This window comes from Hydra viridissima, unplaced genomic scaffold (assembly GCF_058129835.1).
Source record: "Hydra viridissima isolate aposymbiotic clone 2 unplaced genomic scaffold, HvirCarnegie_v1 scaffold_3, whole genome shotgun sequence".
NCBI classification, from domain to species: domain Eukaryota; kingdom Metazoa; phylum Cnidaria; class Hydrozoa; order Anthoathecata; family Hydridae; genus Hydra; species Hydra viridissima.
This window is the reverse complement of record NW_028324302.1, coordinates 3,039,749-3,057,317: the sequence shown is the minus strand read 5'-3', so window position 1 is coordinate 3,057,317 and position 17,569 is coordinate 3,039,749. Positions and strand designations below refer to the sequence as shown.

At 30.6% G+C, this 17,569-nt stretch overlaps 1 protein-coding gene and 1 pseudogene across 2 annotated transcripts; one reads left to right on the top strand and one right to left on the bottom strand.

Annotated features, from left to right (window-relative positions):
* Nucleotides 1-1,585: 1,585 nt before the first annotated feature.
* On the bottom strand, nucleotides 1,586-2,642 carry LOC145180663 (uncharacterized). Its single transcript, XM_080055590.2, has 2 exons — nucleotides 2,317-2,642; nucleotides 1,586-2,226 (listed from the first exon to the last, which is right to left on the bottom strand). Exons 1-2 carry the CDS (start codon nucleotides 2,476-2,478, stop codon nucleotides 1,621-1,623), a joined length of 768 nt encoding a protein of 255 aa, XP_079911716.2. The 5' UTR covers nucleotides 2,479-2,642; the 3' UTR covers nucleotides 1,586-1,620.
* A 2,075-nt stretch (nucleotides 2,643-4,717) lies between these two features.
* On the top strand, nucleotides 4,718-7,030 carry LOC149890605 (uncharacterized; annotated as a pseudogene). The gene is made up of 2 exons (XR_016451163.1): nucleotides 4,718-6,516; nucleotides 6,731-7,030. The product of XR_016451163.1 is annotated as an uncharacterized LOC149890605 (transcript).
* Nucleotides 7,031-17,569: the final 10,539 nt, after the last annotated feature.

Genomic DNA, 17,569 nt, shown 5'->3' with positions numbered 1-17,569 from the left:
CATTGGCTTCATTAGAAACCGATTTGAATGATATGTTAAATGATTGCTTTCAACGGTCTAACCAACCATCTGAAGGATGAGAATTATCAAAGTTCGTTTTAACAGCAAATTCCAGGGCTTTAGTTTTAAGAATTAAAGCAGAGACAGTGACATTTCTGCTACGAACGAACAGACGCCATTTGAAAATGGCTTGATCTAAATTTACAAACGAGTATGTTCTCAAACGCTGACGTTTTTGGTAGTTTCATTTCTTCACAGTAACAAAAATCTTTTCCTTATTTCTCAACCAGGTGGATAAGGTGTTCTTTGGTATCCCATACTTTAATGTAACCTTTAACTTGGGGATACCATCTAAAACTTCTTTCAGCGCATTGCATTTGATTTTAATAGCTTTCAACTTTAACTTGCAACTGTCGCCATGTTGTAAATTTTGAGTTAAAAAAGCAAGTGTTCACGCTAAAACTTTCGTAAAAAAATTGGCAATACAATGACTTCTTTATTATTCGGTATTAAGATCACGTCTATCAGCTTGTTACACGTACAAAAAGTTTGAGTCATCCAAAGAAATTTGCCGAAAGGGGACGAAAAATTGGTTTGACTTAACGAAGTTTGAATTATCCAAGGTTCAACTTAACCGGAAAATTTTGTTAGAAATCGGTTAAACGACTTCAAGGGAACAAAGAAAACAGTTTGAGATGATAAAAACTCTAGTTAACTGATGTTCGAGTTACTACAATTTAACTGTAAATGTTATTAAGAGATATCAGCCATGTCTCTGCCCCATAACTAATGTTCATTATTGAGAGCAATAACCGTTAACGAGATTGAAATTTAATATGCATTAAATTCCCATTTGTCAACATTCAACAGCCTTTGTCAAAGTGCGACAGGAGTAAGAAATTGGAGGCAAGTTTGAACGTTTATCAAAAGTATAACTTGATAACGATTTAAATGATAAATGAAACAAAAAAAAATATTGCCCCGCATCCTTCAAAATGAATCTCAAGTATTCTAGTTTACATTCCAACAAAATTTCGTCATCCGTCTGGGAATCGGCTGCGGCGTCTAAAGCGGGTTTAAAATGTCGTGGTTTAAGAAAGTTTAAATTGAGGCTTGTAACAATTCAAAATTGCATGACACCAACAGTCTATAAGAATAGTTCAAATATCGCAAAAACTTCAGTAAAAAAAATGAAGAGTAAACATCAAAAGCATCTCTTTTTATTTAAAATACTTAAAGAAGAAACCGTTATATGCTCGTCATTTTTTAACAAATCGAGAGGTTAGAATTATTTTGTTCTATCTCCTATTTTAAACGCTCAGAGAATGTCTTTAATTTTCTTCTAAAAGTAAAAATTACCTCAAAGTTTACATTTTAAAGAAATTTAAAACTTATGCTTTAAGTAATTTATATTTAAATAAATTATTTAGAAAAAAAATTAAAAGTAAAATATATTTTGAAAATAATCATTACTTACTAAAATTAATAACTTATTTTCTATCAATTTCATATCATTTTCATTTTTTAACTCGCGAAAACCTGACCTTAAAATTGTATAACTTTGTTTGATTTTAAGACACAAAAATAATTAAAGAATGTAATCATTTTTAAAATATTCGGCTACAAATAAGGTTTCATTGCAATAAAAGTGACACCCTCCGACGTGTGCTTTACAGATCCGTCAGGAAAGAGTTCAAACTTGGCTTTTGCACCCGATTCTTCGTAGATAGCTTTGAAATCATACTTTCCACTGTAGAGTGCAGTGACCCAATTAAGAAAGTTACTTGTTGTCCCCATTTTTACTTCTTTGTAGCGATGTTCGTATTTGAGGAGCCTAAACCCAGCTTCCGTAAGCATCTCGTGCAACTCGCTGGGGCTCTCTCGGTAGTAGTTACTTAATACCTTTTCTTGGTCTTCTTTAGCAAGAAGCGATACTGCCAAATCCAGATTCTTTGAAGTCTTCAGCGATATGTTACCCACAAACAAACCGCCCAGTTTTAACGAACTAAGGATTCTTTTAAAACTGGCAACTTTTTCGTTAGTAGGAATCCAATGCAAAACAGCATTGCATATGGCATAATCAAAAGGATCGCTCTCATCGACCGGAAAATTGATGCTTTTAGCAGAAGTAAATGTTAAATTATGCAAATGCACAAACTGTTTTTTTGCCACTTTAATTCGGTCTAAGTCCGGGTCAATTCCAACCACTCTACCAGTTTGCCCTACCTAAACGCATTTGATAGATGTTTTTTAAAAAAAGGTAATTAAAAATGCAATTCCAAGAAAAAAGCTCATACCGGGCTACTAGTTTCTTACTTTTTTAGCCATTAGCGCCGATAAGTTCCCACATCCGCACCCAATGTCCAAAACATGGTCGCCCTGTTTAATGTCAACCAGTTTCAAAAGATCTTCGCCGTACGATTGTTGAACTTTTTGTGACCTTTGTAGGTAAAGCTTTGCAGACATGTCTCCTTCCATTCTCAAAAGCGGCGTCTCAAAAGTGCAAAACTATTCGATGTTGGTTTCAAGTATTGTGATGGTGCGAGTTGTTTATCGATAAAATGCTCATAAATTAAATATTCTCCATAAGCTTCGTAAAAAACCTGCCGGAAAATGCTAATGATCCTTAGCGGAACTTGATTTATATAGATAATAGATATTGATATGAGTTTTTTTTTCAATTTTATTTTAAGAATGCATTGTTTGGTTGAAATTGAGGTGAAAAAAAAAACTGCAATCAGAAAATTGCAACACTTCTTGTAATTATTAATAACCAACAAAATGTATTCCAGTGACGCCTCGATGAATAAGTACTAAGGTTAGGGTTAATTACAATTCAATGTTAAAATAAAAAAATAAAAAAGAAAGAGGAAGAAATGCATTTTTCTATAATTAGAAAAATATTGATTTCAACTAATAAATAGTAATAAATACTTAAATAATACAGCTCACTATGGAAATTCATGAGCTATTCAGATAATAGGGGATTACAAAAAATTTTACAAACATGCCGTAACGTGCGGTTACATTGATGCTTAATACTTAATGAAAATATTGCTGCAGTTATGTAGGATCCATATCTAGATTTATAAACAATAGAGTAAAAATTTTTCAAAAAACAAAGGGTTGCACCCTACATCACCAAATTCGCTGAAATTTGGCACAAAAGTGTAAAGATGTAAGTTAGGAAAGACTGTGAATTTTTTTCAAAAATTTTTTATTCCTTGAAGAATTACAGCAACTTAAAGTTTGTTAGATTTTGACTGAAAAATGAGGGGGGAAAAGTGCCGGAAATGTGTCCTTTTACTATTACCCTTATAAGGTACTTGTAGTAATTTTGCATAGCTAAAATTTGGTACCAAAGGAGTTTGAATCCTGTTTAATCTGAAAATTATAGATTTATATCTCTCAAAACATCAAAATATAGTTTATTTCAAGATCTACAAAACGCACCATCTAATTATAATAAAAAAGAGCATTGACAACTATAACTCTAGAAAAAATCTGACTGATAGAAAAAACTTTTGGTTTTAATTTTCTTAAAGATTAGACATATATCTACTTTACGAACCAATTTTGTTTCGGCCTTATGTTTTGCTGAGGAGTTATTAATGTTTTGGTTTTTCAATTTTTCTGAAGAAATTTAAAAAAAAATAAGTAAGCAAATTCATTTTGGCTTTGAACTAAATACAATTATATTTGTTTTTGATCAAATTTTGAGTCAGTTAATTAAAAAAACAACAGAATGTGTGTTATGTGATTTAAGTTTTCACAAAGTTGTTACAAAATATTGTTAAATATTTTGTAAACATATAAATTTGTTATTTTCATTACATAACAGTTATATTATTTGAATTGTTATTTTCATTACATAATTCTTATGTCATTTTCATTGTTATTTTCATTACATAGTAGTTATGTAATTAAATTAAATAATATTATGTAATGTTTTTTTTCTTATTGATTGTTTTATTGTAATAAAATAGTGATTATCTCATCAATAAACTAAGTAATAAAATGACAAGTGTAACATCCAATAAATATTACCTTGTTAAATTATATAACTAAATATAGTTATATTTAGTTATAATCTACTTTCACCCTAATTTTTGGTAGATAATTAGTAGAGAATTGACAATAATTAGTAGATAATTAGGCATTTAAAGTATGTCTATTAAAACTAATAGCTATTTGTTCAAGCAAATGTTCTTTATAAATATAACTTTATTTTAATTTTAATCATATTGTTTGTGTTCAAGTGTACTTTGCTCATTAGGAATATTGTATTGAAGATTTCTTCTATTTAAGTGTTTAGATTATAATTCCTCATTATAGTTTTATATGGATAACAAAATCAATTGTTCATTTGTAATTGATTATGGAGCTTGTTATAAACAATCATATACCTAAGTAAGAAATCTGATTGAAGATATTGACAGGAATGATCTTAAATTACTTGTAAAATGAACAAACTTGAAAGAAGAACAAATTACTAGTATATGCACACATCATTGTGATATGTTAATAGTGAGATATAAGAGTAATCAGAAAAGTTGCTGTAATCCATTTCTGACTCACAAAAAAGTGTGTAGAGATAAAAGCTTATCTATTTACATTTTAATGGGTAATACCATTCTTAATAAGTTGTTTATTAGGATTTGTTCATTGTTTTATAATAATAGTATAATTAATGTTATAGTATTTGAGTAATATAGTACATTTTCTTTTCAGCATCTCTACATGCGATTGCAATGCATACTGTATTAGAAGCAGAAACCATAGGTTTAAATCTTATACCTGGAAAAAAGTTGTGTCCAAGCTATCGAAGTAAAGTTATGAAACATTTATCAAAAAGTATGAGTGAAAATGATGAAGATTTTGATATTGTTAGTGAAACATCCATTCAAAATAAAAAAGAGGGTGTAAATACACACTTTACAGTTGCTGGAATATCTCCTATTAAGGTCAAAGGATTGCATAAGTCAGGTAAAATTAGAGAAAGTAAACGAAAATTGACAGCATTAACAACCTCCATTAAAAAAAAAGTAGCCACTTCCCTTAATATACCAGAAGAAAGTTTTGAAGAACAGTCAGGTTTCGGTAATGAGTATATGGAAAAGGCAAACTTGTTTGATAACATGATAGTATTGTAAGCTAATAAAATGTAGCTCGAACTGCACGTAAATTAGCATTAGAAAAAGGTATTTTACCCATGCCTAATCCTAAATTAGGGAAAGTTCTTCCAAATGTAACAGTTCAACTGGTCAAGTCTTTTTATGAAGATGATGAATATAGTCGTATAATGCCTGGTAAAAAGGATTATGTAAGCATAAAGAAAAATGTTCACATGCAAAAACGTTTGCTATTATGTAATTTAAAGGAATTGTTTGTTGCTTTCAAAACCATGAACCCAGAAATAAAAATAGGGTTTTCAAGGTTTTGCACATTGCGACAAAAATGGTGTATTACTGCTGGTGCTTCAGGAACACATTCAGTATGTGTCTGTGCTATTCATCAGAATTTAAAACTGCTTTTACATCCTCTTGGTGTGACATATAAAGAACTGTTACCTTATATTGTATGTGACATGACTAATAAAGACTGTATGATGCGTAAATGTGAAAGATGCCCAGCAACTATGAATGCATTGGTTGAAAAACTTTATAATTTAATTGGAGAGTTTGAAGATGACGATGAAGTAGAATTTGATCAGTTGACAACAACAGATAGGTCAAACTTAACACATAATAAAGAGCCAGTGTCTGAATACATTGACTTAGTATGTAAAAAACTGACTAAACTTGCACCACACTCATATTTACCTAAGAATCAAGCATCATACCTGAGATCAAGAAAGGAAGATATGTATGAGTTAACATCATTATTTCTGGGTGATTTTTCAGAAAACTATAAATTTGTAGTTCAGGATGAAGTACAAAGCTTTCATTGGACAAATTTACAATGTACACTACATCCTGTGATTATCTATTTCAAAAAAAAAGGTTTTCTCAATCACAAATCTTTTTGTATTATTTCAGATAATATGATACATGGTGTGAACATGGTTTACAAAATTATTGATGTTGTCAGCAATGATATTAAAACAAATCTACCTCAATTAAAAAATATTGAATACTTTTCGGATGGGTGTGCAGGTCAATACAAGAATTGTAAAAATATTTTGAATCTTTGTTTCCATCTTGAAGATTTTGGTCTTTCTGCTAAATGGAACTTTTTTGCAACTAGTCACAGTAAGCAACCTTGTGATGGGATAGATGGCACAGTCAAACGTTTAGCAACACTAGCAAGCTTGCAAAGAGATATGGGTAATCATATTTATCTCCACAAGCAATGCTCAAATATTGCAATCAAAACGTTGAAGGTGTACATTTCATTTATATATCATCAGAAGATTTAACTTTGGTGAGAAACACTCTTAAGGAATGATTGGATACTGCAAATACCATACCTGGAACACGTAGTTTCCATCAGTTTGTACCACATGGCCATCAAAAGGTTAAAATATATATATTTAATATACCTTCTATCATCTTTAAAAATTATGCATAATTTTTTATTGATAAACTCGAATAGATTTTTTATTTGTGTGGAATCATCCTCAAAAGTATTTTTGTTTTATTTTGGACTTACAATTTTTTTTTAATGCCTTTAAAAAACCATGTTTAACAAAATAAGTAAAAAAGAATAAATGTTGCTTTTTTTTTTCTAGACAGGTGCAAAGCTATGCAGTGTTGATGAAGATTTTGCTTTCATTCATGATTTTGGAAACATCCCTGTAACAACTGTATACTTAGTACCAGGTGATTATGCCTGTGTTTCCTATGAGCAAAAGTGGTGGATTTAGCCAAAGACGACTTGAAAAAAATTGTTCTCCTTAGGAAATAGAGATTTTTTATATTTAAACTAATTTCAAGTTTGTTGAGTCTGATATGTCCTATCCATACTTTTTTTTAATCTTTTATTTTTTGTACAATTTAAATAATGTGAATGAAAAGCATATATAAAATCATTTAAATTGAGTATTCATTTTTCAAAAGGTTTTTTTATACCTTATTATTTTGTTCTAAAAAATTAATAAAAATAATTAAGTCACTAAACTATTAATTTCTAATTTGATTAATTTGTAGAAAATTGGGATAGATTGCCTGATTTTTAAAATATCAAAAAATTTTGTGTTCATATCAAACCTTAACAACTCCTCAAGTAAACGTAAGGCCAAAACAAAATTGGTTCGTAAAGTAGATATATGTCTAATCTTTAAGAAAATTAAAACCAAAAGTTTTTTCTATCAGTCAGATTTTTTCTAGAGTTATAGTTGTCAATGCTCTTTTTTATTATAATTAGATGGTGCGTTTTGTAGATCTTGAAATAAACTATATTTTGTTGTTTTGAGAGATACAAATCTATAATTTTCAGATTAAACAGGATTCAAACTCCTTTGGTACCAAATTTTAGCTTTGCAAAATTACTACAAGCACCTTATAAGGGTAATAGTAAAAGGACACATTTCCGGCACTTTTCCCCCCTCATTTTTCAGTCAAAATCAAACAAACTTCAAGTTGCTGTAAATCCTAAACAGATAAGAATTTTATAAAAAAAATTTACAGTCTTTCCTAAGTTATGTGTCTAAACATTTGTGCCAAATTTCAGCGAATTTGGTGATGTAGGGTGCAGATTTGTGTTTTTTTGTGTTTTTTGAAAAATTTTCACCCAATATTGATATAATTTTTTAAGCTATATTGAAGTTAAAGAAATTTTTTTTATAGATCTTGGTTTCTACTCTCTTAAAAAAGTTTGATTTCATTACAGAAATAGATGGTATAGTGAAAATAGATGGTATAGTGAAAACCACTTCTGGTTGTAGGAACAGTAAGGAGCTGCTCGAATAAGAATTAGAAGATTCTCGTCAAGTCAATTACTACAACGAAAGAATTAAAACTTGTAACCTAATTCTTATTATGTGCGATTGTATGTTGAAAAAAAAAACTGTTAGCACAGTTTGTTTGTTTTTTAATCTACAACCGCACATAACGACAATTAGATTATTTTCAAGGTTCTAACACTCATAAAACAAAAAAGTATAAAAGTGTTGAAAAACTCTACGAACTAAGTTCCATTTAGTTTATAGAGCTTCGGCCGAGTGCCGTGCGATGAACTTACGCCGCACAGTGACTCAGGACGATCAAAAAACGGTAAAAATCAAATAAAGTTTGACATAAATCGTAAATAAATAATGTTATATATCAAAATAATAATTTTTGGGTCAAAGATTTCAAATTTGTTAATTTTTTTTTTTACGCGCAGCTTCGACGCGTATAATGCGCGCTTACGCGCATTTAAGGTGACTACGCGTATAAAAATTTTTTTTTTTCAAGTTTTAGAATCGTGGTATATTAATTATCTTGATATATTACTCTACTTGATATTTTTATGAAAATGGTTTTTAAAGGATGTTGATACATTAAAAAAATTGAATGATTGAATAAAAAAAAAAAACTGTATTTTATTACATTTGTTTTATTATTTACATTACAATTAATTTAATAACTTCATCTGGTAACGGTTTTCCTCAATAGCTCTTATGTTTTCTAAAAGATATGCTTGATACTTTTGGATCTTATCTCATTAGAAGGTAATGCATCTGATTCATTATTGTGTTTAACCTTGATATTTTTGCTGTGTGCTTAAGTCTAGAATTTCTTATCTGTTTATTTAAACTCTCCAGTGCATCTTCCGAATATACCCCGATTGGCAAAGGTAATATGATATGTGATATAGAAGAACTATGCAGCAGCAGTAGTTTGTGTACAGTAGGAGGCATAACATACCAGTTGTACAATCTCACTATACGTTTAGCTGTTTCAGTGCAGTGTAAATCTAAGTTCATTGATATTAATAGCATATCCACAAGATATGGTTATGAGAATATATGCAATCTTTCAATTATATCAAAATCAACTTTAGTAGTTTCAGAAAAAACTTTACTAGTTTTAAATGCTCTTCTGGCGGTATTGCCGACATTGGTATTTCCAGACCCAGTTTTAGGCATGTCAACATATAAGCTTAACCGTTCTCTGAAGAGTACCTGGATCTCTTTTTTTTTTAAGTCTACAGATAAATTTTCCTCAATTGTTTTTGGCTTATACTTTTTAATTTCAATTTTATAACTCAAATGAAGAATAAATTCCAAGCATTTTATCCAGCAATGCAAAGCTGTAATTCCAACCCCCAAGACTGACTCATTCTCAGTTTTTGCTTTTAATAAATCAATATTGTTCATTTCGTTGGGTTTAGCATTACAAACATTGCAGGATTGAGTGGATTTTGTCTCTGTAAGTGTGTTGACTACTTTATTATCATTTCCATTTTTCCAAATTTCTCCATCTTCTACTTTGAGCAATAAAGGCATAAAAAGCCGGGTGAATAAAAATGAGCAATTGCTTTTACTCAGTAATTGGTCAGCTTTACGTGAATAAAAAACTTAAGCAGTTTTCCTCATATTTTTATTCGCGTAAAGGTAAGCAATTTACTCAGTAATTGCTCAGTTTTACATGAATAAAAACTAAAGAAAAGTTGTTGAATTTTTTATTCACGTAAAGCTGACTAATTACTGAGTAAAAGCAATTGCTCATTTTTATTCACCCGGCCTAAAAGCTGTACTGAAAAGATTTTCTTCACTCTTAAGTTCTATACTTGTGTTGCTTGTCTCGTATTTCTGTTTATAAATACTTTGGCTTGATGCTCCATCAAAACCAATCTTTTCATATAAAACTTCAAATATTTCGTTACCTTGACCACAATTAGGCATATCAATCATTTCAGTTATTCTACTCACAGTGTGATCTAACATGCTTTGAAGAGTACACCTTGAAGAAATTTAAGAAAAATGTATATTCTCAGGATAGCATTTCAATTTTTCCACAAAAATATCGTGCAAGGTAGGATAAATATTTACATTGTGTACAAGAGCTGAGTTTCTGATCATTTAATATTATTTATCCCTGAGATCAGTGTTCATTTTTAATGCAAGAGCTTCCTTTACACTTATTAATGGGAAAGGTTTTATCCAAAGTTTTATCAATTTTTTCTATCTCTAAAACATTAGACAAATTGTTTTTTAAAATAGCTTTTTTTTTTTCTCCAGCAGCATTTGCTTTTTTTGCAGACGCTAAAAATAGAGCTTCATGATGTTCAGTGGCGAGTTCTTTTATTTTTTTTCTTTTGCTTTGCTCTCCAAGAACACTCCATTGCTTATGGGGCCTTCCAGAACCAAAATGACTATTTTTATTGTTCATAAGACTTCTTTGAAGCCAACGATTTTCTTTTTGTATAAATTCGTCCACATTGTGTTAGTTTTTTCTTTACCTTTGAAATAAATATAACTAAAAGCAACCTTTACTTTATTTAAGTTTTCTTTGCGAATTTCTTCAGTATTTTTTATTTCATTAAGTAAATCCTTCCATAATCTTAATTTATCCACTCCTAGTTCACGTATCTTTGGGATAAGATCTAATCTTTTCATTGTTATTGTTTTTAAGAACCATCAATATAATAAAACTAATAAATCAGAAACATTTTAAATTACATTATATATTTTTTTACTTTACACTGTTTAAAATTTTATTTTGTAATGGCTTTAACAATTGTCACATTGTTACATCCTGTAATAACACTATATTACTAAGTTAACTTTATATTACAGGAGCTACTAAAGCTGTTCAGTTGAGCTTTTTCAAACATGTTGTACTTATCAAATAATAAATACTTTCAAAAATGGCGGAAAACAAGTTTTTTAAGTGTTTATCAACATTTGTTTATCAAGATTTTTAAGTGTTTATCAATCCCTTTATAATTTTAAAGTAGAAGCGTTAATTAACTAGAAAAAATGTATATATTTTTGGAACTCGGTGGAACATTTTTTAGCTGATATATAAACCAAAAAAATACAATTGCTACCTTTTTTTAGAAAAGCCTTTAAATTTAAACAAAAAAATTAGACTTTTTTTTTCTTTTTAGTAAATTTGAAATATATAGAGCCAAAAGATTATCTTTAAAATAAATATACACTTTTATTTAAATTAAAAATACTTTTTTTTAGTTAAATAAAAATCGCACATTTTTCAGATTTCTTTGAAAATAATATCAAATTTTTTTACTTCTTTTAACTATAAAATACAAAATAAAAGTGTTATGAAACAATTATTTATACTTTTGAAATAAAAAATTATTGCAATTTAATATTATTTAAAAAAGGGCATTTAACTTATAGAAAAGTTGTGAGGGGTTTATTACCATTTTTTTTTTGTTTTGAGTCACTGTGCGCCGTATTGAAGATGTTCTTGAACAAGAACCCTGAGCTGTATAGAAAACATTAGCGTTGGCAAATCACATATATTAACTAGATACCTAACTCGCGCTTCCGTAGTGAAGCAAGCTTTTTGCCAGCCGGGTTTGTTTTGCCAGCCTGAAATGACCCAATGATGAATAAAAGCAAAACAATTTGTTGTAAGCGAGTATGTGCGGCTGAATGTACTTCTTGTTTAAACATTTAAAACCAGTGTTATTGTTCCCCTATCAATTAGATTGGGTGGATCTCTTTGATTGTGGTGTCAGCAAATTACTTTTATCACGTACATTTTTTGGTGAGTTTTACATTTTTTATAATGGGTGCGGTATATAACAACTTGCTCTTCAAATCTTTAGCGCATCCATTAAATTTTATGCCATCTTAAAATCAAAAGCGCATCCACTAAATTTTATGCCATCTTAACAAATAAAGAATCCATGCAGGAGTGTATCCTAGATTTATGTGTGCCAAAATGATTGCTAGAATCCGATGAAATTGAAGAGAAATTTTCATATAGCTGAACAAAACAGCTTTTGTTTAAGAGTGAAAGAAAATTAAACAGATATTTCCGTATAGCAGAACAAGATAGTTTTTTTTATTTATTTACAAATTGTTTTTAACAGACATTAAAGTTAGCGAACATGTTTAGATTTTCGGCTTAGTTGATATTCCATACAAAAAACTACATGTCGATCGTGATGTAAGCAGAATGCGTGTAGTTAATTGTTCCTAAAAGTGTTGAAAATTATAGAGCGGCATGCAGAGCTCCCTCTATTTAAATAATTTGCTACAACAATACTAATTTGGATTTTTAAACATCGTAAATTGAAAGTATTTTTAACGGGTGACAACTGAAAAACGAGACTGGATTTTATGACACATCTCTTTTAAGTTGCAAGGAAAAACAAAAAGGAAAAATATTCTAGAAAATATTTTTATTCTAGTTTTTCTTTATACAATCAGTTATTTTCAATTAAACTATATAGACTGAGCTAAATTCCGTATGAGCTCAATATCAACTTTATGAAAGCAATACTTGATTCTAGAGAGCAATTTTTTAAGATTTTCTGCATGACAAATATTCTTATAGACAAGGCCTTTTAATATACTCCAAAAATTTTTGATAGGATGACATTCTGGCAAGTTTTCAGGGTTATCCGCTTTTTCAACAAAGTGGACTTTTTACTTGTTTAGGTATGTGATTACTGTTTTTGTATAATGAGATGATGCCAAATCGGACTTAGAATACATATGCATTATCTGAGTGATACTTATCTCTTCTTAATGCATTTGTTTAAGTAGATTTTTTGATTTACAGCCAGTCCACTAGGCACAAAATAGGGCTGAGAAATGCCATTTTCAGAAAAGGCAATCCAGAGAAAAAAATTTTTGAAACTTTTGTTTTGTTTGATATTTACCTGTAGATGGAGTAGATTTTACATTGCTAGTATAAAATATATCTTTTCGATTGATACTGGAGTGAATTAACATGAAATAAGACTCATCATCAATGATTGGTTTACGATTTTTGAATTTCTGACACAATTGACTGCACTTAGTTCTAGCAACTGCTTTTTGCTGGTCAGATTGTTTTGGAAATTTTTTCTTTTTTTTTGGTTTAATTTTTTTCTTTTTTCTTTTAATGTTTTATAGAGCATCCGGCCATCGGAAATTGCGTAAATGTGTAAATTCCGATGTGAGAAATTATAGGCGTAGAACGCGCTGGGGCTCGGGGGCTCGAGCCCCATCCGAACATTTGTCGCTAGGGCTTTGCCCCACCCGGGAAAATTCACCGAGCTTTCAAAAATATTTAAAAAATAAACCTGCATCAAAACTACCCAAATGAAAATGCCTTTACCTCGTAGTTCAAGAGAAAAAGATTCGTACGAAGCTTTTATTTTAAACGGATTTTCTAATTGGAAGAAAGCGTTACAAATTTTTGGTTCTTACGAGCGATCTGCACTCCATAGGATGTCTGTTAGTATGATCATCTCAGTAACACTGGAATTGACCGTTATCCAACAGCTTAATTATCACCAAAATAAAAAAATGATGGATAATCGTACGGCTTTATCAAAAATATTTACAACACTTCTTTATTTGGTAATTCCTCAATTTTGTTTAAGAATTTATTTACTGGATAACTAAATGTTTCTTCTTAATGTGTTAGGGAACTCAAGGCCTTGCCATTCGTGCAAAGGTTGAAAATAATTCAAACTTTCGCATGCTACTCAAACTACGAGCAGACGATTCTCTGGAACTGAAGAAATGGTTGAATTGTCCTGAAAAGCAAAAGTGGCTCTCTCCTGAAATTGAAAACAAAATCCTACAAGACTTTGCTCATGCAAAACTTCGTAAGTATGCGAAAGTATAAGGGAATCACAATTCTGTAGTTTGATGGCCGATGAAACAATGGATATGTCCGCGAAAGAACAAGTTTCGATCTGCATTCGATGTGTTGACGAAAAATTTAAAATTCAGTAGCTTTTTATGGGATTTTACCAAACCTGGAACATCAAGAGCGTAACTTTGTTAAACTGTTTGATGGACGCTTTGTGTCAATTTAGCCTGTTGATTCAAAGTTGTCGGGGCCAATTTATTTTAAGCAAATTATAATGTTAAATGTTGATTGAAAATCATTTTAGGCATGCAGCTTATTTTTTGTAAAGCAAGAAATACCATTAACACGCACAAGGAGGTGTTAAAAGAAGCCCGGGGTGATACTCGCTTCAAAGTCTTATGGGATGCAACCGTTGTAGCAGCAGAATGTAGTTTACTTGACAAACCAGAGATGCCACGGAAACGTAAAATTACATCAAAATTTACTGAAAGTGGAGTTCCATACTTTGATACGACTCCAGAGGACCACTACCGCCAGCTTTTCTATGCATCTCTGGATTGTGTAATAACGGAACTTGCGACCCGTTTCGAACCGACTGAGACCACTAAGCATTTAGCAAATGTAGAAATATTTCTCATTGATCAGTGCTTGGAAGTTAGATTAGTTGAGGCTTTTTACAAAGATAACTTTGAAGATTATAGAAGGCTACAACTCCATCGCGACATATTTTTGGATCACGCAAAATTCAAGAATATTCAACTAATTGATTTTGAATCAGTTTTGAATGAGCTTGTAGACCATGATGGTGTTCTTTTTCAATTAAATCCACTGATTCCCGAGTTTGGGAAGCTGGTAAAAATTTTACTATGTATGCCTGTCACCTCATGTACGTGCGAGCGCTCTTTTTCTTGTCTTCGTAGGCTAAAGACTTATTTGCGTTCTACAATGTCTCATGAGTGATTGAATCATCTCGCTATTTTAAATTACCATCGCGATATTGCCTACATTCTTGATCATTTGATCGATGAGTTTATAATGCGTGACTCCATACGCATGAACACATTTTATTTGAGAAAATTTATTACATTTTCTGCCCATTGAAACAACTTTTTATTTCTTATTATAGATTTTCAACTCCTACAAAATAGTTTATGCCCCATCCGGGGAAACTAAAACTCTACACCTATGTGAGAAATAGTTTATAAAGGTGACTCCTATGTAATGCGATGGTGAGGAATGGTATCACATCGGAGGTGCGATGTAGTACGAGGCCGATGGGGTGAATTTCACGCACTCTCCGATATATTTCGAGATTTACGCATTATCGTACGATATTTTCGCGTAATTTCACAATAAATCGTATTTAAAGTGTAAACTCGTAATATTGTGGTATTTCCGATGTATTTATCTATAATTATGAAGTTTTCGCAAAATTACAGCAAAATTTTGCAAGCCACCACAAACCATTGGAAAATTTCGGAAAATAAAAAGATTAAATCACATAGGAGTCACCTTTATTAACTATTTCTCACATCGGAATTTACGCATTTACGCAATTTCCGATGGCGGGATGCTCTAATGTTTTACTGATGTGTTGCTGAGCAACAGTTGAACTTTTTTAGCTGTCTGTCATTGAGAAACTCCGTCTTTATGGTCAAACATAAGTTTGAGCCTTTTAATGTTTGTCTTGGTCATTTTCTTAGCCTTTCCTCCATTTCCTTGAACTCTTCGGTAACCAAATTCACACACAACACATTTAATTATCTTGTAAATAGTACTATTAGGTATATTCTCAGTTTTAAAATGGTCATAAGAGAACTTTTTACCAGCATTTCTGTAATTTAAATAAAATTCATACACACATTTTCTAATCTCTTTTTGTTTTGAACATTTTTTTTATTAATTTTTCTATAAAAAAATAAAAACACATAAAATATTTAAAAGCTAGAATAAAAATACTAAAACATTTTTCCTTTTTATTTTACCTTATACCTTAAAAGAGATGTGTCGTTAAGTCCAGTCTTGTTTTTCAGTTGTCGCCCGTTGTTATTACCTTAAAAGAGATGTGTCGTTAAGTCCAGTCTTGTTTTTCAGTTGTCGCCCGTTGTTATTATTTATTATCATCATCATTATTACTATTATTCCATAAATCTAATAATTCGCTTGTGTTAGCTATATCCATACAAACTTGCAGATGCAATAAGAACAGTATTAGCTATGCTGATAATATATGATAATAATGTCTTGATCTGTATGCTGAGACATTGTGAAAACTTTAAGTCTACTAGATATTATGTATTAGTCTATCACCTACTTAAAAAAAAAAAAAAAAAAAAAAAAAGAAGAAGCAAAGAAGTGCTTGACAATTGAATTAAAGGTTAAACTTTACAATAGGTATAAATTTTTTATGCATCTAAATACTTTAGCATAAAATGTAATTATGTCATGCATATTGTAGAAGAGATATAGGCCTAACCTCTAGACTATTCACTACAAATTTGTTATTTCATTTTAAGACTGCTTCAAGCCTACTACATTTTGAAAGTGTCACACGCAACTTCATTTTAATGAAAGTAAAAGGACAACACAATGTGAATCACATTTCAGTTTTAAGCTAACAACCTAACATCAACTTTATAAAAAGCCTAGTTTGAGTTGCTTTAACATTAAATAAAAATCTTGCAGTCAACCATTTAATAATAAATCAAGCAACCTTGATTTTATAATCTTGACACTTTCACCTGTTACATTTTATTGTGTAATAACATACACGTACACGCTTTTTCTGGATAAACATTAAAGATAGTTAAATTTGGCGCCATGTTTTTTATACGAAAACAAAGAAATATTCCGGAACATTTATTTGTTCTGGGTTAGCGGGGCGGTACAAAAGTTCCTCTAATGTTTCGTGAATTTTTGTTCAAGTTGCGTTCACACCAGAGAATATTTGTTCAAGTTCCATGTTCCACCAGATATCCCCTCGTATGAATAGCATTTAAGTAGGTTCAATGGAAATCAAACGTTAGATTAGAAAAAATATTCAGATTAAGAGGACCACGTGTATGTGCACTATCAACCACATTATTTTAGAATTTCATATTTAAAAAAGATGTTTTTCAACACTAAAATTCCGTCTTGCGTTTGCGGACTTTTTCAGTTTGTTGAATGTACCGCCCAGTTTAAAAGTAGATATTAAGTTTTTCACACACACACAAAAAAAAAATCCACTGGTGGAGTATTTTAAGTAGTTAAGCCCTACAAAAACTTTTATGCGTCGATCCCGCATATTTTACCCTCCAATTCACCTTTTTTCTTATAAGCAGTTAGTGTATTGTGTACTTCAGAAATAAGAAAATTATTTTGACAAAAAAAATCTCCTAACTCAGAAGTTTTTTGTTACTTGCCTCAACAAGCTAGGGTAAAGATTCACTCAACAAGTGGCTTAAACTCGAATTTTACCCCTTGTAACAAGGTGCAAATAAACTAGATGAACAATAATCAGATGCAGACATTTAAATTGGATTCAAAAACGTTTTTGAAAAAGTATAAGCCGTAAAGACTTAACAAATTACGAGGAGCAGACTTAATCCAAACCAAACAATTTATTGATTCCAATTCTTTTCTAGTCTTTAGATCAAGTACCTGTGCCAAGCAGTTGCAATTACAATAGCATTTGAGACAGGGAATTATTTCACAACATAACCTTATTATTTTTTTAAAAATGAAAAAAAAAATTTACAAATTTTCTAAGTAGACGATTCAAATGAAAGACTTTTTATTTGTAGTGGCGCTGTTACAAAATGTTGAAACAGCATCACTACAAAATTCGAAGCCCGTCAAAAACCAACGCTTTAATCCAC

What these genes read in the sequence shown, in the direction of transcription:
- LOC145180663 (XM_080055590.2), bottom strand. Translation starts at nt 2,478, where the DNA reads ATGGAAGGAGACATGTCTGCAAAGCTTTACCTACAAAGGTCACAAAAA. An exon ending in CGGCGCTAATGGCTAAAAAA is followed by an intron (nt 2,227 to 2,316) that starts GTAAGAAACTAG and finishes AAATGCGTTTAG; the next exon opens with GTAGGGCAAACTGGTAGAGT.